Raw genomic sequence first — 9,979 nt, 5'->3', positions numbered from 1 at the left:
GCTCGCCTTCGCCTCGCTCTCTATTTATTTCCTTCCAACCGCAGCCCGCTCCGAGTCTGTCCCAGCGGGCTGTGCGCCGCTAGCGCTTCCGCCTCGTCTCGCTGGTCCTCGGCACGGCCGCAGCGCAGAGGACGGTCACTAGGTCGCGGGCCGCGGCGGGTGAGCGAGGCCTGGGAGTTCTCCCGCTGCTCTCCCTGCAGGCGGGGGATGGGTAGGAGCTCCCGGGGGGGCGGGGGGTACCTGCCCGGCTGGCCGAGGGGGCGCGCGGGGCCTGGGGTTTTTACCGGCCTATGGATGGGGTGGGGGCCCGTTCGCACCCCGGGTGCCCCGTGGTTCCCCTCCCCCAGTGTTTGTTTCCGTGGCTGCGCCGCCCAGGCCGCGTGTCGCTTGTCGGGCCCCTGCGGCCTCCGCTTCCTGCTTCCCCCGCCCCGCCCTCTGTTGCGGGTGGGTGAGAGTCGGGCCGCCGGGCAAAGGCGGAGCGGCGCTGGAGGGCCAGGCCTGTGGGCTGGAGGCGAGCCGGGAGAACGAGCTGGGCGCTCGGCCCTGATCAAGTAGGGGTGAGGCCCTTGTTCGGAGGGGGTTGATTTAATGACTGAATACTGAGCGGGGCTGTCGGGCACACACAATACAGGCAGTCCCGGCTGCAGCAGCTTTGCGATAGACAGGCGCGCTAATGCCAATATATCGCTTCCCCCCGCGGGGTTCCTATCGCTGCAGCAGCAGCAGCATTTTGGAAGCATGAATGTGTGTGTGTGTGTGTGTTTGTGTGTGTGTTTGTGAGGATGCTCTGTTAAGGAGCAAACACGCGGAGTGAGTGTAACTTCCTAAAGTTGCAGTCTGATTTATGGTCAAACTTAAAATCCGTTATCCCTTTAGTCCGAGATCTGTTGTTTCTCAGCCAATTGATTTTTGGAGCACTACCACCATAGAAGTCACAAAAGGCAAAAGGTGTGGGTGGAGTCATGTTGGAAGGCATCGGAACAGTCTTATAACAGTCTAGCTCTTGCACTTCCCAGATATCCTTACCTTTCAAGGTCAAGTTTTCTGTCATCTTCTGTAACACAGAGAAATTATGTAGGCATAAACGATACTGTGTATAAGTGTTTGTTTTTTTTTGCAGCTTTTAACTTTTAATAAGAGCTGACCCCCCCGAGAGGTTGAGAAATCTATCCTGAACCAATACTTTTAACTATGTGATATGTGGGATTTACTGAGTAGCAGTCAGTAAGGTGTTAGAATTTTTCTAAATATATTGCTTTGTTAATTTGTCAGTGTCTTTGTGGTAGTCTCCACAAAATGTTAAAACATACATTTGCCTACAGAATTGAAACTTCCCAAACATCAGTATCTTGGTAGTGCAGTGAGAAACCTCTGTAAAGGAGGCTGAAACCATTAGTTATGTAAATTTTGAGGAGGAATGAAAAGTAGAGGGGGAAAAAAAACTCTTTAAAAATTGCTTTAGTAATTTAAAGTGGTTTTAGCAGTATGAGGCAAAATATATTAAATACTCCTCTTCATAGTGACCATTATATTGTGCCCTTTTTGTGCCTGTTCCCTTATCAATCAAAACATAGTTTTTATGTTGCTTGTAATGACTCCCTGCACAAAGGGCTAACGTATACTTCACAATTACTGAAATAATATTCTTAATTATCTGTATTATCTCTTTCCATGGGCGGCTCTGCCATCACTTTTCTTATGGTCACTTGTTCTGCTTATGTGCCTGGGTTTGTTAAAAGGGTATAGAGGGTTGAGGGGGATTTGGCAATGATGTGATTTCTTAGCAGAAAAAGCCTCAGGTGAAAAACAAATTGGTCTTCAAGTGACTTGTTAAATTCTAGTAGATGGAGGCTAGTGAGAATGCTCTTCCTGCTGTATCTGTGAATTTGACACTTTTCAGCTGGTAACTTTCTATCCTGTTTTTTTTCCCCCCCACTCCTAGAATGTTGGCTTCCAGGGCATTTAGCTTAATTGGCAGGCGTGCCATTTCCACTTCCATCTGCTTGAGAGGAGGACATGGTAGGTGGCTTTTTTAATTTGGGTTATAGCAGCAGAGATAATTTAACATTTTATATGCCTCTTCTTAAATTGCCCCATATGAGCAGCTTTAAATTTTGTTAAAACAAGCTTTTATAAAATCCAATTTAATCTCTGGTACAAATAGCAAAGTTTGGGTAGACTTCTTCATAGAAGAGGCTGTGGGTTTTTTTTTTTTTTTTAAAGTTGGGGGAGCACTTTTTATTTAAAGTGTTTGTTTGTTTGAAAATACTTCTGAGGATGACAATTACATGTAAAGAATTTTTGGAACAGTGGCTGTTAAAAATGCAGTTCAACCTCTATCGGTGTGTTTGAGGTGAGCAATATAAAATTTCTCTAACAGACTGAGATGTGTCTCTGCTGCAACAGCAGTTTCTATGAGAGCCAAATGTGGTTGCTGGTTGCATTGCTTTTATTCAGCAGTCATTTTGGTTTTGGAAATTTGGTACTATGAGGTTATAACCCACCACAGATTGCGCTTTTCCCCACCTGAAGTGGTCGGAAAGGATGGGATATGTTGCAAATATCAATCTGTAACTGTGAAAACAAGGCAGCAAAAGACAAATCGAGATGGTGGCACACACGGGTTTAGGGATTATATCCATTTAAAAGACTACAGCAACCTAGTGGCACCAGAATTCTTCTGTCAACCTAGCACTGTCTAGTAAGATTAATGAAACCACCCAGGGATGTGGATTTTTCACACACCTGACTGATGTACAGTAGTAAATTAGATCACTTTATATCAGGCTTTACTTAGTCCAGTAGCAAGAAAGCATAAATGATAATCTGAGCCATCACCAGTAGATGGCATCACAGAACTGAGTCCTAGGGATATTGAGTTAAGACTCTAGACAAGGTAATCGGATGAAATTGTGTAGGAAAACATATTTTGAGGGCTTTCGAAACATTTAAAGGAATGCTTTCAATTAGAGTAAAGTTTAGGAAGGAAAAATTTAAATTTCAAGTATTACATGTTTCTTTGAGACCTATTAATTTTTGTAGTCTGAAAATGTGGTATTAACAAGACTCTCTCTTCTGATGCTGTGATACCCACAAAAAGTACACAGATTGGGTAAAGAGAACCTTTAAAATCTTTGTTATAGTAATCTTAGGTGCTACTTGTTACAGTAGTTTAAAAAAAATCAGCTCCAGCTTAAAACTTGGAATAATTTTTTAACCTTAAGTCGAAGTACACTCTCCTGGTATTTTTTGGCTTTTTCATGTATGAATGTTTGACTCTGTTTTATCTCAAACAGGTGTTGTAAAAGTGGAAGACTTCAGTCTTCCAAGTTACGTTGATTGTCGTAATGTTCCTCTGCCTGAAGTGGAATATGTAAGAGATCTCTCTGCTGAGCAGAAATCCTTGAAAGAAAAGGAAAAAGCATCGTGGAGTGCCCTCTCCATTGATGAGAAGGTTGGATGTAGGTATTCAGGACCATCATAGGTGACTTGTGGTAGCGCCCAGTACCCCTGCAGGAATTTTAATTGATAAATGGGGTGTCCCCTCCAGGTGGCCCTTCCTTTCCACCCCCAATAGGCACCAGTTGCCTATTTAGGGCATTGAAAAATAAAATACAGTTCTGCTGATGAGGATGATGTAATCTGGTCTGTTGTGTATGCAGTATTGATTGATGTCTTGCAAGAAACAGATGACCAGAGAAGGAAATATACAACTCTGCCTAGTGTTAATAGCTGAGTGTGCAAATGGATCTGATAGGGTGGAGACTTTGTTCAGTTTGGAGCTCCCAAGTCATTAGAACTCTGTGTGCAAAAGCCCCCTGTGTGTATCTGATTGCAGTATCAGTCATCAACTTGAGTGCTTGGAGTCCTGGCTGTCTCAGCAGCTTTCCTTTTTTAACCCCCTGTGGTATACATTAATACATAATATCTTAGATAAAGGCTCTGTGGTAGCATTTATGTAAAGGTAACTGTTGGCCAACAGTGGTGTAGATACAGTGGCTTGCGTACTTCCAAATTATACTGCTAATTCTCTCCCTTACTTCTGGGTGTCCCAGCTGCTTCAACCAGGCTTCCTAAGGCCTCCAAAATATTGCTCACTTGTAATTGCCAAATGACCTCGTAATGAGGTTAGGCTATCGTATGCTCAAGGGCATCAAGCTGTGCACGATGGCCTGCTTTGAGAGTCCTTGTCCTCCTCTTAGAGCTTGAGAAGCTCCTGCTTCCCTTTCTACCTTGACCCATTTTGTAGCAGCCATATGTGTATAAGGCCTTTCGATGGCAGAGGTACTACTGAGCAGTCAATGGCATCCTTTAACTCCTGCAGACTTACGTTGCTGGCTGAAGCAGACAGAAGCTGATGAGAGCTGGGTTTTGCATGGGATCATAGAGAACATTAACCCCTCCTGTGCTTATGTAATAAGAAAAGCTGAGTTAGATTATATGATTCTTTATTTTGTGATGGGGAAACTGCTGGAAATGAGTGAATTGTTGGTAGCAGCAGGTGATACTAATTGCAAGAGTACTGCACAGAAGTGAAATATTTGCATACTTTTAGCTGGTGATTTAATAAAATAGTAAATGAACCTCAGTGTGATTAGCTAAAGCACAGAGTTAAGCACACAGGCATCTAGAGTTGCAGGTGAAACTGCATCTTTATAACCAATCCACTGTGTTGATGCATCTAACAAGGACTCCAAACATTTGGGGATCTATGTACAATATGTACTGTCATGTCTCTTTGCTGATGTCATGAATCTTATGTCACTTCAACATTACAAGGTAGTGTATTTGTCTTTCTGCAGCAAGCATTCACATTCTATTTTTCAAGATACCTTAAACACTGAATGAAGCTAAGAGTCTTTAGCAGAATAGAAATAGCCTTTTAAATGTAGACATGGTTCAGTACCCAAATTAGCTACAAGACCATTGGTAGCAAAACAAGAGAATCATGTGGGTGTTGGATTTGGGTTTTATTCCTGCTTCTGTCAGTCACTGTGTCTCCTTGGTCAAGGTCTTAATCATACTAGTGCCTTGGTTTTCCCACCTACACAGTGAGGATAAAAATAGTGTCCTAACCCAGAGGTGTGATGAAGCGTAATGTTTACAGAGTGCCTTGAGGGCTTTGTGTGTGGAAGATGATGGAGAACTTAAAAGCTGTTATGTCTGTATTTTAGAAGTGTCTCTATGAATTAATGTAATCTCTTTGTATTTCCTACTGACAGCGCACACACAAGGATCTTGAGCCACTGATGTGCCAAACTGAATGATTCATACAGTGCTGTAAACTGTTTGAAAAGAGGGATTAAAACAGATCTGGCACAGTTGAATTCTACAATCTATAAATGTGTGGAGAAAATAAGTAATTATAAAATTCCAGACACTTAATAGAGTCAAAACCCCTGTAGCTTCTGTAAGATGTGTGTCCGTTCTCAGGAGCTGTGGTCTGGTTGTTTAAAACTCAGAGGAGCAGTCTTTTATGGCGGTCATGGATAGTGCAGGATTAAAGATCAATACTTTCTCCTTTTCAGTGTATCATATCAAATTCAATGAGACCTTTGCCGAAATGAATCGGGCATCACATGAGTGGAAGACTGTGGTTGGTGGTATGCTCGTCGTCTTTGGTTTGGCTGGCCTCATTGTCATTTGGCAGAGGCTTTATGGTAAGTAAATAACATGTAAGAGTGACCTTAATACTTACACACTGGCTATCTACTTTCAGTTTTAAAAAATTTCATACCATGGACTTTGCTTAGAACGCCAAATCTTGCATGATACTGATAAGTACCCTGTCACTCTGTGAAGATTGAGGAAATGCTGAAATTTAAGTCATCCCAGTTTCTGCAAGTTTCTTTCCTAACTATCTGGGAATCTTAATTAGATGTGCTGGGGGAAATTGTTCTTATACTAGTGATCACATAACTTTCCCTTACTTCTCCAAAACATAGTCCTAACTATAGAATCAACCTCCCTCAATTTCTGAGAATCTGGCTTTATTTACAAGAGCCATATAATAAACTTCAGCCCAAGCCTTCTCATTTGGCTGCTTTAGGGTTCCTCTACCCGTCAGAACTATCCAGCCAGGCCCTTGCTTTCAAAGATAGTCACTCTGACCTCTATCACAGGGTGCAGTTTAAATGAGCCACCTGCAGCAGAGAGCTGGCAGGACTCCTCTAGCATTTCCCTGCTGGACTGACCTGCTAACAAGTTACAGGAAAAGGCTGCCCAATCCTTGCCAGCCAATAACAGGCCACTTAGAATTCATGCAGCAAATGAAATAGACTTGATGGGACTTGATCTTTGGGTAGATATTTTACTTGATAAAATGCATTTTTGTGAGAACAAATAAATGTTGTTAAACTTCCTTTTATCCCAACTAAACTTTGATTTGCAGTTTTTGGTCCTGTTCCTCACACCCTCTCTGAGGAATGGGTGGCTATGCAGACCAAGAGAATGCTGGACATGAGAGTTAACCCAGTCCAGGGCTTCTCTGCCAAGTGGGACTACGACAAGAACGAATGGAAGAAGTAAAATCACTCCTGGGATCACTGGACCACTACTTGCTTGAATGTTAAATGATTCCATTACCTACATGTGACCTCACTGCTTGTGTACTGGAAGAAACTCTCTCCATTTAAATATAAATGCTAATAAATGTCTGGTTTACTTGAAAGTCTCTTGTACGTATCTTAAGCGTTTTCAGTTGTGGAACCTATAATTAGAGCAGTTGGCTAAAGGGCAAAGGATTAAGTACTGCACATTGGCTCTGCCTGGTCCATCACCCTCAGGACCTGAGTGGTCTCAAACCAGGAACTTGGCTAGATCAGCAGATATCAATGCTTCCCTTCTGCTGACCCATCACTCTGGCTGCTGCTGGGTTCCTAGCTGTACGCTCCCAGCTAGCCCCTGCTCCTGGCTGCTGGGGCTGTCTTGTGGGTTCCTAGTGCAGCATTAGGTGTTTAGTTAAAAGGAACGTAATGATGTTTTCACTTATTTTATCGGAGAATAACACCCAAACGAGCGTATTAAGTTAGCAGGAGGGAGAGCAGCAGTGCACAGAGCTGTTTCTTCCTGATCCCAGCCAGGCAGAGTCCAGGAGCCAGAGCCAGCCCCGGCTGGCCTTGATCCAGGTTGCAGGGCTTGGGGCTTCTCCCACTTCCTATGCAGTGGGGAACTGGTACTTCCGCCACAGGGGATGGCAGGGACCATGGGACTGGAGTGCCTGCATGGGTTCCTTGCTGGAGTGGGGTGCTGAGCCACAGGTCATGGGTTTCTTACCCCTGTGCTAAGGACTTGACATGCTACTGATGCTAATCTTTTGGGGCTGTGGTAAGTGCCCCCTTTTTAAGTTAACTTATTTAAAGTGAAAGTAACCTCGTTCCTTCTCAGAGTTGCTTTAGCCTCCTTGGAGCATTTGGTCTAATGCCTCCTGTCTCTGACACACACTTTCTCTCTCTCTCTCACTCTCACACACGCACCACTGGCTGGATTCCGACTGTATATCTCTATATCGGAACAGTGTTGGAGAGGTGGCCACGTTAGTCTGTATCCTCGAGAACAACAAGACGTCCTGTGGCACCTCGTAGACTAACAGACATTTTGGAGCATAAGCTTTTGTGGTGGAGACCCACTTTGTCAGATGCAGCTGATGAAGCGAGATGCTTTGGAGCTTATACGCAGCTTGTCAGGGCTGGTAAATACAAGGTGGGACAGATAATGCATATTTCAAGGGACCCTTCAAAGTGAAGTGGGCCACTAATGGCCTCCTCCCCATAGGAAAGAAAGTAGGGCTATTAGTTAGAATAACCTATATTTCTCTAGTTATAACACCAAGTATTGTAACAAGCCATAAATCCAGTGTGTCTTTAGTTCAGGGTTTTAGTGTCTAGCAAATGGATGACTGCTGAGGGGTGACAAAGGAGTCCCTGGGCCATGTGATGCCCTGCTCCCAGCCTGTGGAAGGGGTAGGACAACTCTCTTCTCCAAAGTTCCCTCTAATTTTTGCCCTCTGTGTGCAGAATAAATTTTATATGCACAGAGTTTTGTACCACCGGTAGCAACATACACTGTGGGCACTTGACTCTCCTAAATGGTCACCAAGTGCCTAACTTGTAGGGAACACTACCCTCTGCCCCCCCAGGCCCTGCCTTTTCCAGCCTCTTCTTTGCCCTTCCCTGACCTTGCTCTGCCTCGCTGCTTCCTCCAATCATCTTCCACAAACAGTGTGGCCCAGGGGACTAGCTGGGCTGGGGGGCTGGTGTTGCTAGTGGGGAGGAGATCTGTTCGGCCCCCGCCCCCCCCCCCCAACTTACTGGCAGTGGCAGGGGAAGTAAAGCAGCACAGCTCTGGTTTGTGCTGCTCTCTGTCTGTCTGTCTGTCTCTCCACTTCCCATGGTTTGTGGGGTGGACCCACTCCTCCCCTAAGTGGAGGAGCAGAGTGAGCTGGGACTACCTTGTCCCGCTTACCCACTTGCTGCTGATGAGTGGTGTGTGCTGAGGCTAGTGTAGACACCTTGCTGTAGGTGCCAGGTCCATCTGCTAGCTCCTGGGCTGCTCAGAGGCTCTGTCCCTGCTGGCGTTGGGGAGGCACACGTGCCCCGCATCACCCCTCCCTGACCAAGCTAGCAGAGTTGCCAGTTAAGCTCACAGGCTCATCTGTAGAAGATGTGAGTTTTCCTTTAGGGCTGAGGACTGATAGGCTAGACGCAGTGATAGCTTTGTGACATGGCCTCACCCACAGGTGAGGTGGGGGTTTTGTCTTTTACCACTTGCCTGTGGGAGCATGCTGGGGAGCACATGCCCCGTATTGCGACAGGCACAAGTTCAGAGCTATAATGTACGGTTGTATTGATTGCTGTAGCAATGATGATATTAGCAGAAGAGGGGACAGGAGCCAGCCATCAGATGATGGGGAAACGAATTGATTTTGTGGGGTTGATAGCCCAGATGGCGCTCTAGGGCAATGTCTACATAGCAGCTGCTATTTTGGGATAGGTTAGCATCCCAAAATAGCTGCCTGCATCTTGGAAATGTAATGGCTGTCTCAAGCCAGTTGGAGATGACGGGCACGCTATTGAGGCATCCCTGTGCACCTCGTCACAGGAGGAGTACTAGGATGCCTCGAAATAGCACTTTATTTTGGCAAGTGGTTCTGTTTAGACAGCAGAGAGTCTATTTTGAAATCTACCTGTTATAAGCTATGCAGTTTGCACTACGCCAACTGCATAACTTATTTCAAGGTTAGGCTGTCGGGTAGACACAGCCTAGGTGAGTTCAGCTGTGCCATGAAACATCTGGGAGAGCAGAGAACAGATGCCCAGAGCAGATGGTGAAGGGAAACTAGTGGGGGAAGGGAAAGACTAAACTGTCCAGTGAAAGGGACAGAATGCAGCAGCTGTGGGGACAGTAGCCAACTGCATGCGGGTAAGCATCCTGCTCAGCGCACTGGAAAATTGCATGAACATAATAGCTGCTTACTGCTGCATTGCCCTGTGCTAGCACAGTCTCACTAAAATATTTAAATCTTCTTCCTGTGCTACATTTCTGCACCACCACAGAGCTTTTGGGCACCTGCCTTTGCAGCAGCCGCAGCTGAGAGATTCAGGACTCAACTGGCAAAGGACAGAGAGAGGGCACAGCGGGAGTTGCGCAGAAATGAGTTAATGACAAAGTCCAAAAGCTTCCCTAGGGGTGGTGTGTGTGCACAGTCCCCAGAGGGCCAGGGAATCCGGAAGAGAAACCTGAGCCACACATCCTGGGAACCTTCCTTCATCCAGCTCTGCCCTGCACTGGCTGTAGCGCTCAGTGCTCCCTCCTTCCCCGGAGAAGCTGAGACCTAGGCAGAGCTGCTGCTGGTAGGTGAGCTGAATTTGGTAGGGCTCTGCAAATTCCTGCCTAGTGCATGCTTCCTGCGCTCTCCCCTTGGCAGCTGCATGCAGCTTTGATTTGTTCTTTAGGAGGAAGCAGGTCTCACTGTCCTGGT

General features: G+C 45.6%; 2 protein-coding genes across 6 annotated transcripts in view; both read left to right on the top strand.

The window, feature by feature from the left end:
• The first annotated feature begins 71 nt into the window (after positions 1–71).
• On the top strand, positions 72–6,673 carry COX4I1 (cytochrome c oxidase subunit 4I1). Of its 3 annotated transcripts, none has more exons than XM_075009095.1 (5): positions 72–159; positions 1,943–2,019; positions 3,297–3,461; positions 5,529–5,660; positions 6,392–6,673. In XM_075009095.1, the coding sequence occupies exons 2-5, from the start codon at positions 1,944–1,946 to the stop codon at positions 6,526–6,528; spliced, it is 510 nt and encodes a 169-aa protein (XP_074865196.1). In that variant the 5' UTR covers positions 72–159; position 1,943; the 3' UTR covers positions 6,529–6,673. The 3 variants fall into 3 exon arrangements, with proteins under 3 accessions (XP_074865196.1, XP_074865197.1, XP_074865195.1); XM_075009096.1 differs by lacking the exon at positions 72–159 and adding an exon at positions 485–557; XM_075009094.1 differs by lacking the exon at positions 72–159 and adding an exon at positions 529–551.
• Positions 6,674–9,466: 2,793 nt separating this feature from the next.
• The window catches only part of LOC142020857 (dual specificity protein phosphatase 22-A-like), a 55,837-nt gene continuing 55,324 nt past the window's right edge, over positions 9,467–9,979 (top strand). The window contains exon 1 of one of the 3 annotated variants that reach the window (XM_075009097.1): positions 9,467–9,851. The gene's annotated coding sequence lies outside the window, so the exon portion shown is untranslated. Of the gene's footprint in view, positions 9,870–9,979 lie in introns of all 3 variants that reach the window. The other 2 variants (XM_075009098.1, XM_075009099.1) reach the window with 2 other exon arrangements.

Source organism: Carettochelys insculpta, chromosome 14, assembly GCF_033958435.1.
Source record: "Carettochelys insculpta isolate YL-2023 chromosome 14, ASM3395843v1, whole genome shotgun sequence".
Taxonomy (NCBI): Eukaryota; Metazoa; Chordata; order Testudines; family Carettochelyidae; genus Carettochelys; species Carettochelys insculpta.
The sequence above is the reverse complement of the archived record's forward strand: the minus strand, read 5'-3'. Positions and strand labels throughout refer to the sequence as shown.